This window comes from Centroberyx gerrardi, chromosome 12, assembly GCF_048128805.1.
Source record: "Centroberyx gerrardi isolate f3 chromosome 12, fCenGer3.hap1.cur.20231027, whole genome shotgun sequence".
In the NCBI taxonomy this organism is placed as follows: domain Eukaryota; kingdom Metazoa; phylum Chordata; class Actinopteri; order Beryciformes; family Berycidae; genus Centroberyx; species Centroberyx gerrardi.
Window position 1 is genome coordinate 23,679,775 of NC_136008.1, and position 18,862 is coordinate 23,698,636.

Here is an 18,862-nt window from a genome sequence, read left to right on the forward strand (position 1 = left end):
TCAAATTGTAAAGCAGACCTTGGCTTCTGTGAAGAATAGCATTATGTTCTATTAAACTGACTTCTAGGGACAGGAGTGGAAAAAGGGACTTACTCTGTTACTCCAGGCATCGACCTGGTATTGCAGTGCCACTGGGAACAGCTCATCCATCTCATTCAGTGTGACCTAGAGCTTAGAGACTGCACTTCGACTAGAGGACCTGGGCTAAAGCCCTGTATCAGCAAGCATCTGCACTGCTGAAATGTCCTTGAGCAAGACTCTGAATCCCTACCAGCTCCAAGAGGTCAGGCTCAGCTACAGAATAGCGTCTGTAGCTGAGCCTGACCTTTGACCTCCCTGTGGAGGGAGGCAAGAGAAAAGAGAATTTCCCTACAGGGGCTGATTCACTTTCACACCCAGTTGGTCATTAAACACCAACAGTTTAGGACTAAGATGGCATGTTCAGACTGGCGTAATAGTCATTTTCCTCAATTTAGATACAACAGACTGATTTCACATGATGGCAGTCTGTAGCCCCTCAGACTAAACTGTTATCCCAAACTCTTGTGCTGTTGAGCACACTGCACTCTCATACTCTGAATATTACATTCAGGTCAAAACCACTGAGAATTGTCCTCTGTCTCAAGGATGCTTTCAGCCAGCCCAGTGCACATCCTATGAATGCTTTTGCTTTAAAATCATGCCAAAAATAATTGTATAATGAGTTACAATCCATTTTTAATAACTTGCACCCTCAGGGAAACCTTCAGGGTAATCACCACTTTCCACCAATTTCCCCGAGCCACCCAATTATCCTAAGGTATAGGATTCATTCATGAGACCAAAAACACTCTTCCAAGCCTTCTTTGATTTATGTATCAAATCCCTAATAGATGAATCTATAACATTTTAAACTGTAACGTGAATTTATGAAGGAAAACTGTGATTAATAATACAGAAACAAGATGCAGCAGATAAGAAATAAGCTTCTTTATTCAATCACAATTACTCAAAATGAAATTCCAACTATTTGCTCATGTAGAAAACAGAGACTTATGCACTCTCACTTCTGACACTCAGCACATATAATTTCTCCTCTAAAGTGGGGCGGGGGCACACATAAATCTAACAAACAATACAAACACATACATATCTAAACCATCACATTCTTCTCACTGAACAGTGGTTCAAAATAAATAATCTCTCAAACGTACATGGACAATAGAACTGCATCTGAGAACTTTAATATAGCAAATAAAAATCTATCAGTGAAGTGAACTGAAAAAGGGAAACTTGGCAAATTCCATTTTTAAGAAGATTTCAGGTTATCAGAATCTCATGTACCTACAATGTAAAGGATCCTCAAATTGGCCAGCAGACACAACTGCAACAAAAAGGTCATTGTAATGTTTAGATGACTGGTCAAGTGCATGAAAAATTGACATCATCTGAACAATGGAACACAGAGTTAACGCAACATGTTGGTGGCAGTGTACTGTTTTCAACTTGCGCCATTCAGTAGGCAAAAATCCACCTCTTTGTTAGACTTCTACTACCAATTACTTAGCATCACCTCTAGCTTCCGTTTCTTACAAAAACAAGATGTTTGCAGTCTAGCTAGCAACAAGCACCAGTTCATTAGCAAAAGACACACAAACAACAACTGTAACAACCGCCTTTGGATTTCTCTTGTTGCTCACAATAAATCCAGCAACAAACTTGTTCTTACCAGCTAGAAACCCTCTGAGGAAAGTAAAGAGTGATGATTCTGGAGGTTTTATCTTAATTAACACAAGGCAGTGGAATCCACCAGTGCAACATACTGCTGCTTAGCTCCAAATATACAGTAGTATAGCAGCTGGCTAGCTCTATTTATGTGCCAGAGAGACTGTCATTTACATGCTATTTAGAGTAATGTAGTCTTATTTCTTTTAAAACAAGAAACAAAGAAAAGAAACCGGTCTAGGCTAATTATAGCCTGGCTTATCAGATTCATACGATCTGCAGAAAATTAGAATTATTACATTTGTAATTGGTGCCAATTAGTGAATAAGAATTCAAATTTATGTATGCAGTAAAACAAATGCAAACTAGTTGAGGTTGGGCACTGCAGTAACACAAACACTTGTCTTGCTATATTTAAAATACATAGGAGAACTACTCATACCTAGTGGCATTAAGAAACAGTACCTTTCATCACAAAATGTTACATAAATTATTATTGAATTACATATTACTTAATTTTCAGGGTAAAAAAAACATTGTTACTGTGGCATTCATGAAAAATGCACATTTTCAGAATTCTTTTGCTGGACACACTTAAAAATGTTCCATTCCCTTTCAAAATTCTGAGATTTTGTGAGACACTGGCTAAAACTGTACGGTTCGTAGCAAACATTAGAAGTACAAGAGATCCATAATACGAGAAAGTATTACAGCATGAATGACTGGCGATAACATTGGCTGATATCATTTTGAAATTCGCTTTGGTTTTGGCAAGATTCTGCAAATAATGGTCTAATTAAACAATCCATAAATAAACTAAGCCACACAGGTATCACACACACAGTAGACATTGGTCAAGACGGAAAAACATATAAAACCTTGTTATCCTAAAATCTCACTTGCTCTCCACAGAAAAGCTACATTGCATACTGTAAAAGGGATCAGTGTTTTGACTACTACTAAAAAAACATGTTATATAATATGACTTTGCACATAAATAAATCTGTTGATTTGAGTTCTATTATCATGAATAGAGACATGGTATTTAGCACTTTCTTCCTTTCATAGGTACAGGTGATATAGCTTCCATTACGCATTCATAAAAGGCTATTGCCATCCAGTTCTGTGCCTGTGGTTCAAGTCTTATTCAGTGTTGTCCATAAGTAAGTCACATTGTAATCCTCTTCTGTGCTGGGCATGGGAACATCACTGTGCAAGAAATCAGCAGCCCGATGTCTGATCATAAAAACAGGCCAAATCACATTTACCAACCCCCATTAGACAAACTGTAATCAAATAGTCCACTGTTCCAATATACGATTGTCTGGAACAAGCATTACTCAACTGTTTGTGTGAAACAGCACAGCGTCAAGTTGTTTCTACTAGGTCCTGCACATAAGAACGTCTGCAAAGGGCCCCAGGAGGTTCTTGTTGAAGATACACCTGACCCAGACCAGGTAAGTGGTGAAGGGCTTGATGTTCTCTGAAAAAGTGTAGTTCTGCTGGGGAAGGATATAAGGCATGTAGGTGTTCTCGCCCTGCTCCTGGATCCACACCTCGTACTTCACTTCTCTCACCTTCAGGTACTTCAGATTCCACGGGATCTGCCAGGAAACTGTGAGTTTTGCCTCGTTGGTGGCTTGGACTGAGGTGTGGCACTGGGGTTCTCTGACCCGGCCCGGGTGAACCGTGCTGGCCGGCTTGGCCTTCTTCAAGCTGGGCCTGGCCCTCAGGCCCTCTTTGAGAACTTCCACCAATGAAGGGATGTCCACCAAAGTGTCCTGGTAGATTCGGAAGAGCCACTCCGGGTTGCGGCAGCACAGGTGCCTGGGGACGTCCTTGCTGGCCAGTATTCGCTCTTGCTCGTCCTTTTCCAAATGGGCGATGCCTCCTTGTTCCCAGGGTCGGTCTGGGTGCGTGATGGTGTTCTCCTCCATAGTATTCCTCCAGGACGCGTATTGAAGGTCCATGCCTGGTAGGGAGGCAAGGGTTTTATATGGGGTGTACTGTTCTGGGTTCACAGCATAGGGGAACAGCTCCACCACAGCAGCTCCTCTGGGGAGGAAGAGTGAGGTGACAAGCTGAGCTCCATGCATGCTGACTAACATGGAGGCTCCGCTGATCACCTGGACAATGCTGGCAAAAGTTTGTTCCTCCAGGGATACCGTAACCACTCTCATCTGAAATTCCTGGGCCAGCGCCATGATTAGCTCCGCTTCGTTCAGAATCAGTCTTGTCGTTGAACGACTGAACACGACAATGTATTCTTCCTTCTTCTCTTTCTCCTTCTCCTCTTCAGTGCTCCCTCCATCCTTCTCTGCCTCTTCCACGCTGGTGATGTTCATCTTCTCAATCATGGCTTTGGCGAACTGCCGGATCTCGTTCCCCGAGACCAGGATGTTGGCTTTGGGCCCCTGCGGCTGGACAAAGCCATACTGGTACCAGGTGGTCATCTTGGACAAGCCGACATACGACTTGGTAAAACACATTAGTTTGCCAAAGTTCCTAAGCTGTTCTTTGAGTAGCGGCTGCTTGCTGCTGAGAAGTCGGTAGAGGTCAAAGTGCGGGCCTTCACCCCAGCCCTCCATGAAGACCAAACGGGCCTCATCATCCAAATCTGAATACTGTTTCATAGTATAGAAGGCTGGGAGCAGGTCATCGTGGAATACGTGCATTAGGTTGTCGGGATTAAACCGGTTTAGAATCAACGTGACATCCGGTACGAACACAGGCTTGGGCATGAACTTCAAAGCAGCAGCAGGGAGCTCTAAAAAGTTGAAGTACTGCGTGTTGTGATCCTCTACGGAGGACAGGTCCAGCAGGGCAGGCTGGAAGCGCCTGGGCCCCAGGTTAGGCAGCATGACGGAGGAATTGGAGTGGAAGAACACAAACTCCTCCGCCTCAGAGCAGTAGCAGAGGTAGTCGAAGCGGCAGACGCGGTCGGTGTGCATCTTGCCAGTGCAGACCATGCGGGTGCCGTGCTCCTGGAGAGCCAGCAGGGCAGCGTGATAGTCGATGCGGGCCTGGGAGAGCTCTTGGGACTGCCGTGTCAGGTGCAGCTCTTCCTCCAGCAAGGCAGCATGCTCGCTCAGCATGGAATACTTCCAAAGCAGCGCCGCAACCACGGAGACCAGCAGCCCGTTGAGGAGCGCGCCCACGCTCATCCTGCAGCCCGCCACTGAAGCCCGCATCACTGCTGCTGAGGACCCGCCTCCCAGCTCCAGCCAACCTCCGACCTCCTCAGGGAAAGGCGACGAGACATCCGCCGCCACGCAAAGACTGGGAGAGAGGAGAGGAGCAGGCAGAGGGGGAGGGAAAAGAGGGGGTTGAAAGAGGGGGAGGGGAGGAAAAGGAGTGGATGGAGGAGGAGGAGAGAACAGAGAGTGGGAGCAGGAGATGAAAGCAAGAGGGGGAAAAGAGGGAAGAGGAGGACAGGAGGAGGAAAGGACAGTGTGGCAGAGGAGAAAGGGAAGAAGGGAAAAGAGCAGAGGACAGAAGTTAAAGTGCAAACTAATCATAAAGCCAAAGCAAATACACAAAATAAACAAAGTCAATATTGCAGCCGAAGAATTTATGTCAGCCTAAAGCCACAACCAGCAGAGCGGACATGAGAGAACGCTAATATAGTCCAATAAAAGCATGGACTTAAGCCTATAAACCTGCAGTGCTATTGATGCGACCGATACAATCCAGCAATTAATCAGAACATGCCTCAGAGCTCTCGCTTTTAGGAAAAGTGGTTGTTTACCTGGGTGAAGAAATGAGACATTTTCTTAACCTTACATCCCCTCCTTCCACCCTTCCTGCATATGTCAAGACAAATTACACTGTGAGGAGGCAGAGAGAAAGGAAAGAGAGTATTGCTCTCAACTCTACTCATCTGCATATTGAGCGAACAAGTGAGTCATTGAGAGACTCTAAATCAAACCAACGGCTAGCGGCCAGCAGCTGCCTGCCTGCAAACACTAGGCAACTAGCATGCTAAATATCCATCTGAAGGATAGCTTCATGAGCTTAAAACAAAGGTTTCCCCAGGAATAGATGGAACAAAACATCATTTTCCATTTTTATTGGCCTATAGGCCTACCAGATACAAACACTCTCTCACTTTTCCCAATGCATACCACACACATGAATGTGTGCACACACTTGCACACACACACAACTGAGAGGAAGGAAAGGGATGATCTCAGGTCTATGCTTTGGTGTGACCTTCACTGCGTGACAAAATGGGATTTTGAGAGCAACTCAAAATCAGCCCTGTAGCAAAACTAAACTAAATCAGGACAAACCAAACCAAACTGCAGCCTCAGATTAAGTAGAGAGGAATCTATATACCACACAAACCCACATAATGCACACACTCATACAAGCAGACATGGAGAACAGGTTGACACATGCTTTATATTCCAGCCTGCATATTCAGGTTTGAGTAGTAGACAAGATACGTGTGGATAAGCTCTCCTCTCTCTTTCTAACGACATCTTCTCCTTCTGTCTGTCAGTCTCTCTCTGTCAGCTTGGGTCGCTAATGTCCCACAGGATCATAAATTCACTCTGCTATTGCCATCCTGTCTATTTATCTTCCTGTCATCCTGTCTGTCCAAGCTGGAGAATGACTAAACAGAGACATCTAGACCCACCACCTAGCCAGTCTGCTGTCTCAATCGTCTGTCTTCCCTCTCACTTTATTTTTACCCTTTCTTTCTATTCCCATCCTGCTGTCACTCTCTTATCTCACTGTATTCCTATTACTGCTCTCACTTTCCCCTGATGCTCTCACTTATCTTATACGCAGTCTCATTCTATTCCCGATTACAGTCTCTTTGGTTTCATTCTTTTCAAAATTTGTGTTTTTACTTTTTCTTTCCCCTACTTGTCTTGCTCTCTTTCTCTTTCCATAGTTCAGTTTTCTTTTCTCTCTCTCTCTCTCTCTATCTCTGTTCTGCAGTAGCTACGCAGAGTCCCTGGGCTATTTCTGACATCCCAACAAGCACAATATGTCACTGGCAACGGGGTCACTCTTTGTGATCAAACTCTGCAACGAACACACAGCCAGAATACAGACAAAATACAGTAAAGTACAGACACTCCAGAGAAGCAAGAACATTGTGAACTGTGGAGAGTCCATCCTGAACTGCACAGTAAGATATTCAGTCTTTGGACAAAAGCGTAGGGGCAATTGTTGACTTCATGCACTTTAAGACTAAAACATAGCTAATATTTGTTCTCCAACATTTCCCAATTCAATGCGAGTTACTTTCCAATTCAAAGTGAGTTGAACGCTTGTGTGGCCTACACTGACTGTGGGATGTAGATTGGAGAACTTTGTGACAGAGGCCCAGAACTACTAAATGTTTGCGTGGGCGCCAAGGCTTTCTGTGCTCGTAAAAATAGAAGACTCTGATTTACTAACCAGGCACACAAGCGTTTTGCATGTCTAAATATGGAAAGGACCAGGGTGCAGACTTTTTGTGCTTTTATACATAATATATTTTGAAGTGCAGAGGAGATTAATCAAATACAATGAACAAACCACGTCTTAACTCATCGCTCTAAAATATTGTATGGCATGGAAGAATGGACACAGGTCAGGAACGAGGAGATTTAGGATGAAGAGGATGATGTCCAGGCTGATGAAGGAAGGCATGCAACGGGAGGTATAACTCTGATTTTTTATTTAGTTTTTTTTTTTTCCAGATCTTAAATTTCCAAAAAAGAAAACAGCTTAATGTTTCGCTTTTCCAAATAAAGAAACCATAGAAAAGTTCATGCACACATATTTTAGCAGAAATGTAAGTCTACAGAGACCTTACTGGTCTAGTTGGCAATTAATTCTTTAGTCCAATTAAGTATGGTATGCATTTAAGGCTTTGTCAGTGTGGCTGAGGATTTCATATCTGCTTATTATTTTTAACAAATATCTTACAAAATGTATTAAACACTGTAGCCCTGCCGTTATATTTAAGAAGAAAAGAAATATATTGGAACTGATCAAGCTTTAAAGATTTGAAAACAACTGTAGGAAAAGAGGGAGAGGGAGACTGCATTTGGTCTATTGTCACGTTAGGCACACTATAAAAATACTTTTAATTCACCTAAAATAAATATCATCCCTCTTTTTTCTTCCATCTAATGCAGGGTTTTCAGCACCGTCCAAGCTGTACAACTGTGCCAACCTCATTTGCATGACAGATATTGGTAAATCAGGCACAGAATTGGAGGCAGCTGCCTGTGTCATTCTGTATGTGCGCACTAATGGTTTGTGCCCTTGGCAGATCCAGGCCTGAATTACTATGACCACCTCTACTTCTTTCTTAAATTAGCTTGAAGTGTCATGCACCTTTACAAAAGGAGTTAGTAAAGGTCATCCCCTCCTTCTGTATCTTGACATAATGACTGGAGGCAAATGTCCATAGTAACACTGCTGACTCGCACAGCTCTTTGACTGTTGACCTTATTGGCCAAACTGCCTGAAATCAGGCAGGACAAGACAATGTGCAGTGGTTATCTCTCGGGCTACGTAGCATAAAAATAATGTGATAGAAATTCATCTTTTAGTCAGAAGTCTCAGGAAGACAAGATGTAAAGAAGATACATGCGAATCTAGATAAGCAGCCAATGCAAACAACAAGGATAATATTCTTTGTTTATATGCAAATACAGTACATTCAAAGACGCACATGAAAAGCTTTGTCACACATGGCACATAATAAGCCAATATAACACAGTGCGATGCTATTTACTACCTAAATGTCACAGAGACGCACGGTGGATGAGAATATATAAGCAGCGTAGCTTTGCTGCTGACACAGCAGCCAAAATGAAGTGAAATGAAGTGTGGAGAGAAGGCTGCTAGCGAGATTAACATTAGGCAGACATCCTGCTTGCTCCTCCAATCCGCAAGGACAAGGGCAGCGCTAGCCTCCCAGTGCCAGCGGTGCTGGTTAATCCCTCTCACTGCACACTGGGTCCCACAGGGATGCATGTGGATGCCCACTGCTATTTGCCTGTGCCAAGAAACCGAGAGCTTCAAAATGTCAAAGCTGCTGCATGACAACTTAGCGCGCAAAAACTGTTATACACCCCCGTTTGCATTACCATGAGCTATAGGCTACAAACAGAGACCTGGAGATTGCAACCTGCTACGAGCCTGTTTTCTGTTAAATACACTCAAGTTATTCAGAACAAGCAGGTTTAAAACAGGCTTAAGGATTACCTGTGATCATGTATGAAAACGCCTAAAGCATGAAGGTTGCTTAACTATCAGCCGCAAACAAACGCATTATACTCTCAGCAAAAAAAACATATGAATACAAATATTCCTGAATCCTATGTGTGTGTGTTGCGGCTGGTAGTTAAGCTGACCTTGAGGTGGCTTTTGTATCTCATCAGCGGTGTGAAGGAGTAAGCCGAGATATTGCCCGAGAATAAAAATGTTCAAATTAGGAAAAGGTCACAGCAGTTCCAAATATAATCAAATGTGAGCTGTGCAGCGTCTCTCGGGCTGTGTGAACACTGGGGAATGGCTTCACATTTATATTCTATTTCTGGGCCCTTTTTCCTTTAAGTTACCCACTGATTCCATGTTCCTGTCCCTCCATTTCACTCTTTTCCTCCATCTGTATTCAGCAAGTCTCCCACCTATCTTTCCAGAATACACCCACCACCTACATCCAGTTCAAGACAACTGGAGCCCAAGATCTTCGTTATCCCTTAACATTTAGCCGCAATAAAACAATCATTAGATTAAGTGCAGCATATTCCCAAAAAAGAACACCTAACAGCCCATGCCTGTGTGCACTGGGGAAAAGAAACACGCTTCAAAACGAAACAACACAAGCCTGGCCCACTGGTCAAGGCTTCTGTTACACGAAGAAAGACAGCACATCCCCATTTTCTGCTTTATAAATCTTTCACTTCCTTGGCTTTTACAATGAGATCAGCTTTTGTCTCGCTGAGCACAGAGGAAAATAGAAAAAGTCCAAAGCTGAGACGAGGGCTGCTTTAGAGGCGTCTATGAGTGACCCACTAAAACCTTGCTCAGTGTTGTTTTGCTTCTTCACTGAAACAGCTCAACACAAGGCAGGATCCAGGTCTAATATGTCTATGGAAAGGCAGATCAGTCTCAACGGTAGAAAGAAAGAGCTGCGAGAACCAGAAACAAGCGCAGCCCTCAATATTAGCCTAGTTGCATCAAAATCTGACTTTGTACTGACTATCATTTGCTATTAGGCAAATAATTACAAGAGTTTTAATAAATGCAAGGGGGCGGGGGGGTAGTCAAAGGCTGATTTAATTAGATTATGATGAAGCTCATGCACTAGTTTAGAGACTGATTTTATTTACGTTCTAATGAAAATTCAAAGCTACAACTGAGCACACTCTGCTGCGCACCACTGTGCCTTGGCACACAGGTTGAGAACCTCTAGCAAGGTAGATCACACACAACCTTTTTGCAGATCAGCACTCCTGCAGTTGGTTTTCCCTGAACATTAAACCTTTAGGCGGCACACCTACATGGCACAGTACTTTTCCTCCAACTGCCTAAAAGAAAATGTGAAATATCCAGCGATGTAGAAATTTATATCTTTTCCAAGCATGAAGATTTTGGAATAAATACCCTGGTGGATTTTGTGTGTGTGTGTGCGTGTGTGTCCATTAACTTCTCAACCCTCCATCCCCAAGCAAAACCCAGCACACTGATCTTACTGCCTAAGACCCTCTAAATTCGATGTAAAACCATTTCAAAATTCAACGTTGCATTCAATTTATGCACCTGGCATGAACTATGACGAATGGAGGCTTTGCACTTGCTGGAAACTGGCTGAATCGGGTCCAAAATCAAGTCAAAATCCCATCCAGTCCAATAAATCACATTTACCTATTGTTGGCTAGGAGCTGAGTTAGAGCCTGAGACTACATAATTACATCATTAGAACAGATTTGAACAGTATTTCTTTCCTTACAGCCTAACCCCACTATGTTATCGCCATAGTCCTGTTTCCAATTCCACATCCCTGCTGAAACCCACATTGCTCATTTCCAATATCTCAAAATGCAGCCCAAGCATCATGGCTTTAACGCAAAAAACTCATCGTAAAACTGAATTCAGGTTGTTCCAATGATCGTAGACAGTTCAGTTGATACTTTACAACATAAACAACTCCAGGCACATAATGTTTGTTAGAGCTTTCCCATCCAAATCTGCCTCATGACACTGAAACACAGTCAGGTTACCACCAGATAATATGCCCTCATCCCCATCAAATCACCCTATTGTCACTGTGTCCTCAGAGTCAGTCTTCCAGTCGCTGCTAATGGAGCGGCGTTTGATAACATCACAGATTAGGGTCATGGTTGACTTGTGCATGTTTACCAGTATAAACTGAACTCTGTTTTGTGAATCTTGTTCTGGAGCTGCTTTTTTTCCTTAGGAGCTTCCTTTAGGAGTTGGAGCGCTGATTTTTCACCATCCAGTCTCCTTGACCATTTCATTCTTCCCGATCTCAGATAAAACCGGTTCAAGACCACCACTCCCCCTCGTAAAAAACCCTCCTTACACGACAGGTCCTGGTCTCTCTCACCGCCTGCCAGTCAGCCACCGCTCTTCCACCCTGACACTAAAGCTCCGGCTTCCCCCAGTGTTACTGGTTAGCATATCTGTTTGCTCTGGAGATGATAAGCACCCCAATGATGTGGTGGAAGGCAGTGCGGGGCAGCCTGGAGAGTCTAATGCATTTTAATGAGAATCCTGGAAAGCCAAAGCTAAAGGGGGGAAGGGGAGAGGAGCAGCGGCAGTAGCCAAGCGCTGTTGCTGCTCATTTTGTCCGTGGTGTTCGTCATTCCCTGCAACTCACCTCTCCCTCTCTCTCTCTCTCTCTCTGTCTTTGGAGTTCACCATCTCTCTTTCTCCCCATTTCTTTCCCTTTGCCTTTCGGATCACCTTGGCGATCCTTGACATCCCTCTTCAAAAGGAGAAGTGACTCTCAAAAAAAAAAAAAAAAACACAATTAGACGGTATCTCTTTCGCCCCTTTTCTTCCTGCGTCCACCTTGCCTCTTTTCCCCTCCGGCCACTTGATTGCCTATCTCCTCTGGCCCTGATGCTGCGTCCGTATTCGTTGTCATCTTTATTCCTGGACCAAATGTGGCCTGTCAGGTTGTATCAAGCTGCTTGGTGCTCAGTGTGACACTGGGGAGAATTAATGGCCCAGCAGCCATTATCTAGCTGTACAAAGACAAGACTCATACCCTTTCTCTCACTCGCCATCTCTTTCTTAAACACATTTGGACAGACAGGCAGACACCGAGACACACACACACACACCATTGTTTTGTTCCATAAATATACTGCAATGCCAAGGTGGTGAAAATTATGCTTGCTGCTTCATAATGACTGGCAGTGAGTGTCAGAAAATGCCCCTAGCCTATCGACAACACATCATATGTCTAACTACGCGGCTATTCCCAGCTATGACTGATTACTTGCTTGATTGATAGCCTGCTGGTTAATAAGATTTTTGTCATTCTCTAAATCATCCGGTAACAGTGACCCACTATCCCTTACAATATACAGAAGTTATCAGGCCAGTACTGTATACTACACTGTACAGCCCCTCTCTTTCTCCCAGGGGGCACATGAGAAACGGGGGCTGATGCAGGCATTCTGCAGTGTGTTTGTGTGTGTGTGTGCGTGTGTGTGTGCAAATGACAGATGGAGACAGGGGAACAAAGTGAGAAGGACATCCTCTGAAAACACCGCAGCACAGCAGTTCAGCGCTGCCCCAGGACAACAGGCAGTATTCCACGAAGGGACAGAAAGAGAATACTAAGGGTGGACACACACTTAAAGATATCTGAAAGGGATTTAGCTCCAACGTTGGTGCCCATCCATTTTGGGGACTGGAGTGATTGGAAGAATAAAAAATCTATAGGATTTTCATCTTGTCAAAATGTGTATAGGACACTCTAATGGGGGCAGAATCTCTTGTTCAGCACCTTCTCCTGCACACCGATCCTAAGACACTGTGTTTCTCTTATGGCCTCTGGTGTGAACTATACAATTATATCCTGGCTCAAAACAAGTCAGTGACACAAAAAAACATTGATTAATACCAATGCTGTTCCCAACAGGCCACAAAACCCATGAATGACGCTGCATAACGGGTAAAAAAAACTAATGGATAGACTAGTTTAAATGTCAGCTTCAGAGCTAATAGCTGTACATCAACAACTTGGGGACATGTCAGAGGCCAGATCAGTCAGTTCAGTTAGCATGGATAAGCAAATTATAATAAAAGAAATATTAGTACCTTTAAGGATGTTTCTGAATAGGCAGTTCTAACTTGGATGAAGCAACTGCAGTACCAAGGTCCCCGCAACATAAGGCAGGCTGAAGAAAATACTGAGTCAGTTAGAAACCTGAATCTTGAGAGAATGTAGGTCTCCAGAAAAAACGTCTTGCAAACAATTTAGATCATTATTGTCAAAAAGGCTCCAAATTATACCGTACATAGACCATAACAGGCTCATCAAAACTAGAGATTTCAGTGAATACATTTCTTGAAAATACAATGGATTATTTGCTGGAGCCTGGACTTCAATTATCCTACAGAAAATCCCTTCAAGTTTAATAATATACTCAAAACCAAGAAACTCAGATAACTTCTATCTTCCATAGATTAAAAATACAACCAAAAGTAGTATGCACTTTGCTACTTTAAGACCTCGAAAGCATAAAACTTTGTGCTATGTTTTTAATAGATCACTTCTGAATGGTGCATAATCCCTGTTTTGCATCGAGCGCATCCAGTGTGACACTTTTGATAGCTGTGGAAGTGAATTCCTCTCTGCAGTACGGAGACGTGGAAATACATGAAATATCAGCTATTTTAGAGAAGGGACTGCTGGCACATTTTCCCCTCTTGAAAATGCAAGAGTGTTCACAGAGGGTGATTCAAAGTCATTGTTCTTGCCCAAGTCAACCCTTCAGCTTTGTGGAAAGTTGCAAAGAATGGCTTTCAATTATTCCCGGAGACAAGAGTGGAAATGCAGATCAAAGCTACAGTATAATGGGGAGAGCTCTGTGCAGTAGACTATACATGTGCTTTTCAATTTTGGGGTCAAGACCCACATTTGGATGGTAGGGATTAAAACAAACCAAATTATTGGTAAATGAATCATTCTGATTTTATGAGACTTCTGGCTGGTGTTATTTTGCCATAGCCTTCCCAAGCCCCTGCAATATAAGATGGGTATAAGAGAATATTGCCAAACAGTAAAATTTTGTTAAATTTGACAACAAAATACTGTGCATAACCTGTTTGGGTCATAAACAATCTTTGAAAAATGTAGGTCCCAGATAAAAGGTCTGAAAAACACTGACTGAATTAACTCTGACTGGGAGATCTATGACAATGGACTGTAAATATCATATTGTTCACAGGGCTTACGCTAATACAACAGCAGTATAGCATTATAGTATTTCCATTTTCACAGTACTGGTGAAAAGCATCAGGACAAAAAGACTGACATGTTTGACAAGAGATTCAGAAACAGTAGTCAGTGACGACGGCCTGATCGGTCTTTTATCATTTGCTGAAACAGTGTAGCTGTGACTGTCTGTGCAGTGGCACACAATGATTAGAGGAACAGCGACATGAAAGTGTGGTGATCCTTAGATTTGTGCCGTGCGCCGTGCCACCGGATGTGATGGTTACATATAATGGAGCTGGCTATAGACAGGGATGCAGAGGGGGGGCCAGTCCACCTTAACTCAGTTACCCACATTTTTAGGCTCTTTAAAAGGCAAAAATTCCATAGTTTACAAAATAGTAAGTGGTATACAACTGATGTAAGTTATATGATGATAAGGTCATTTAAGGGGGGGGGAGACTGAATTGCTGCTTTGTTGAAAATATAATAGACTTTTGTTTATTATATTGGTGGTTGTTTGCCTTATGATAATCACTGACTGGAGATCAGTGTTTACCCCCCCCCTCTTATTGACCTCTACATCACTGAGTATAACCATAGTGCAAAAAATACATTTCACATATACTTTGGAATATGTTTACATTTATGTTTCAAAATATACAATGATTCGCCCAGGAAATATATTTCTACATGTAGATGACATTATGACATTAAAACATATATTTGGACACTGGAAATACATTTTCTTCCTATGCACTGCTGGTAAATATTCATTTATATTCATTTGAAATGTATTTTGAAAATATATTTGGATATTCCTCCAGATATACTGTATGTTGTCAACGCGCATAGGAAGAAAATTAATGACATCAGCATGTACAAATACATATTTGTGGCCAAGTTTGGTATATTTTGAAACACATAAACATAATCTGAGGTATACGTCAACTGTATTTTTCCCTGTATGGGAGCAGCTTGGCACACTCAATTCCCAGATATACCAACACCTGCACCAGGCAAAGCCCTGTGACTCTAAAGTTAAAAAGGACTGTATCGATACAACAACACGTCTGTAATAAAATAACCAAATACAAAAAGAGGAATGTATCATTATTCTTACCTTGTGTTTAAATGAAAAGGTTGCTATTGTCTTTCAGGGCAGTTGAGAGGTTAGCTCAGCTAGGCAACATCAGTGCCTCAATATGTTGCAGAGACGATCCTGAAGTGGACAGATGAGATACCGTGGAAATGGAAACAACAGCACCCGCCGACACGGGGCCTAGTGCTAAAAACAACGGCGTATTCATTCATTAGATTTTCGGAGAGACAGCCGGGGGTTTTTGGTGTTGTTTACAAGCTAGCCTAGCTGTCAAAAGGCAGATAGAGAGCAGCTGCCTGGATACTCCACTCTGCTCTGTCCAGTCTCCACCTACTGCCGAGGGAAATCTCGCGCTCAAATCTCGCGATGACATTCTATGCTCTCTAATTGTCACATTTACAGTGGAATCCTACTACTACGCTACTACTATTTATTTACTTATTTATGCAGCACTTATTTAAGAGTTTAAGAAGTGCTGTGCTGGCACGAAACCAAGAATAATAAAATATATGAGGAGGAAATAAAAAATAGGAAACATTCAAAAGAAAATTGTTATACATAAAATAGACTAATACAAAACAGAAAACATAAAAAACAACACAAGAACACAACGGGGCAAAATGAAAAAGCAAATTTATAAAATATGTTTTAAGAGGTGATTTAAAAGATGGCACTGAATTAGCTAGCCTAACTTCCACAGGCAGGGCGTTCCACAGTCTAGAGCCCTAATGGCAAAAGCACAATCACATAATGTCTTGAGTCTAGACTGAGGGATGCAGGGACAAGTAATTCAGGCTCCAGCTCATAGGGAACTAAGAAGTTGCAACGTAGCTGGGAGTCAGAAATTGCCATGTTGTAACAGCGATCAATAAAACCTTAACATCAATTATATATCAAACTGGTAACCAGTGGAGAGATACTAAAATTGCAGATATATGATCTCTGTTCATCTGCACCACTTCATATGCTGCAATAGCTGTTGGATTCTGAATGATCTAGAGGTGTGAGAGTGATTTTTCACTGATGCAGGAATAGAGGAAATCTCAGTCTAAACAAGATGAGATAAAAGCATTTATGACCTTAATGAATGTCTGGGGGCTGCAGAATGTGTAATATGCACGGTGTGTGTTTGTGTGTTGTGTGTGTGTAGGTGGGTAGGTGGGTGTGTGTGAGTGTGTCTGAGGGGGGTGAGTATGTAGTGGTGGAGTTTTTAAGGTGAGTTTAGTTGCTTTTTCCCGTTTTGTTGTAAGTTATTCCATTAAATTATCAAAAATCAAAGTCTCTCTCTCTCCCTATTTCTCTCTCTCTGGTTACTTTAATTTCTGTGTAGCAGCTTTATCTCTCTCAACATTGAGAAAGTGGTTGAAGTCCATATACTGACGGATTCACTCACAATGCTTTGTGGGGCCAACAGTAAATAATTGTTGAAGAAATCAGGCTTTAGACTTACTGTAAATTCAATGTGCAGCTGCATGCAAAAGCTCAGTAAATAAATGAATGAAGTTTTGTAGAGACAGATCATGTTTGGATAGCGCTAAATGAAATGAAAAATTAATGAAATGAAAATGAAAAGGATCAAATATCCTGGATGCATTGTTGTGGCTGGGAACAAACTTACAGCCTAATGGAGGCAGATCATTTGAGATCGTAGACCATCTTGTAGTTGTCCAGTAGCCCTATCTTTTTTGTGAGGCTCTAAGTGGAGTTAATGGAGGGAACAAGGTGCAGAAAGGATTAGAAGATAATGTAACGATCCTCGTGGTGAAATTGGGTCAGTTGTGCTAAAGAGGCAATGAGCCGATCAGATAGAAAGAGAACATCTATTGTAGACTCCCTCCGTCAAACAAACCTCCTGAGAAGCAAAATATAATTCCTGCTTTCAGAGTGTACAGACTGTACAGTGCCAAGTCAAATGTGAAGCAACACTCCCATCTTGAGTTTGAAACATGAAAAGCAAGTTGAGTATGACACAAATATACTACAATATAGGTATACTTGAAATCATTTAACTATATAAAGAATCAATATGCATGTGTATGCCTGGTCTATGTAAATTAAAGCCTAGTTCTCCTTGGCCCACATTATCCCACTATAGGGGCCCCTGGGCCAGCTGGCCAGCATGCTCTATAGGCCCCCTAATGGTGGCCCCCGAAGGATGACTGCTGGCAGTGCAGTCACCACTTGTCTCTGTGCAGCTGCCCCAGTAAGCACTCGCCCCATCTGATAGGTTAGGCAAATTATGCTAAAATTCAGTGTAAAACTTCATTGCTGAGATAGTGTGAAATTTGTATTAAAGTGCAACTTTACAATTAAAATACAAATGTATCTATAGGTGTCAGATGGTCGGAGGCCCCAGAGCATGTGCCTGCATGCCCTGCTGTAATGCAGGCATGGTCTCAGAGAGACAGATTTCTCAGTCACTTACAGCTGAGAAAAAGTTTAAACCCCCCGCTCCTTGTTATCTTTTGCTAATGAGACATCTGACCCTGGAACTCCTTTCATCTCTAAGTGGAAACAACAGTGCTGCTTCCGGCTTTAGACAGCATTTTATTTTCAAGTCACAGTAAACATCCAGTCACAGATGACAGGAACATAACATACAGTATTCAGATAAGTCAAATAGAGGCCAAAACTATTGCCTGATGTATTTTGCTGTCTCGGCCACTAGATGTCACTGCACACCGCTTATTGGAAAATACTAGGCTAACCATAGACCAAACCAAATGTATCGAAGCCTACTTATTGTATGGAACAAAAGATGATCACCTTCAGTACGGTCGGATATTGCCATAATTGTGTTATATTAGATATGGGGCAACACATTGCATGTCCTGTTATGCGTGTCCCAGACACACCATTGTTGAACCCTCTCCTTCATATGGGCCCAAATGTCATATCTTTGTTGATTATATTGTCATTTTTACCATTTGTTATTTATCATTGCGTATATACAGCATTTTTCCCAGTCTCTCGGATCAAAGACGTTTGTTTGACGTCAGAGCTGAATGCGGTTGATGATGCTCTTATGTTGCCTTCATGTGCTCCTTGTAAACTCCTACCTCTCAGCTCCGAAGTAGTGAATATTTAAGACTTGTCGCGCATTCAAGTGCTTTTGGTCTAACATATGATACAAATTGACCTTTTAACAAAAATTGTTTTTGGTTGCTGTTGTAATAGACAAAAATCAAGCAGCACATAGCGACCTTGTGCTGCAGTGACAGAATGAAGAGGAGAAATTGCGCATCAGGCATACAATTGCTACAATAGTGTTTTACTGAATGTATTAACCAAAAGTAGTTTTATCAACAACTAAAAGTTAAACAAAGAATGAAAACAGAAACATGCAACAATACTAATCATTTACAGAGAATGTCTAACAATACCATATAATAATAATTAAAAAACATCATAAAATACATCACATTTACTGTTAGTTATTGACACAGCAACGCTCTCCGCCACTTTTGCCTAAAGACACGGAAACAGCACGTCTCAGCAGCGCGGGTATTGGAAAACACGATACTTCCAACAGCCCTTGAAGGCAGCATCAGCCCAACCGCTCTGGCTGGGAGGATACAACGATTCCGATGAGGGCTGCCGCTGCCAACGATGCAATGCCTCGT

The 18,862-nt window shown here is 42.3% G+C and overlaps 1 protein-coding gene across 1 annotated transcript; it reads right to left on the reverse strand.

Moving 5' to 3' along the window:
- Positions 1-954: 954 nt before the first annotated feature.
- On the reverse strand, positions 955-15,341 carry pomgnt2 (protein O-linked mannose N-acetylglucosaminyltransferase 2 (beta 1,4-)). Its single transcript, XM_071911780.2, has 2 exons — positions 15,261-15,341; positions 955-4,983 (listed from the first exon to the last, which is right to left on the reverse strand). The coding sequence occupies exon 2, from the start codon at positions 4,893-4,895 to the stop codon at positions 3,087-3,089; it is 1,809 nt and encodes a 602-aa protein (XP_071767881.1). The 5' UTR covers positions 4,896-4,983; positions 15,261-15,341; the 3' UTR covers positions 955-3,086.
- Between the last annotated feature and the right edge of the window lie 3,521 nt (positions 15,342-18,862).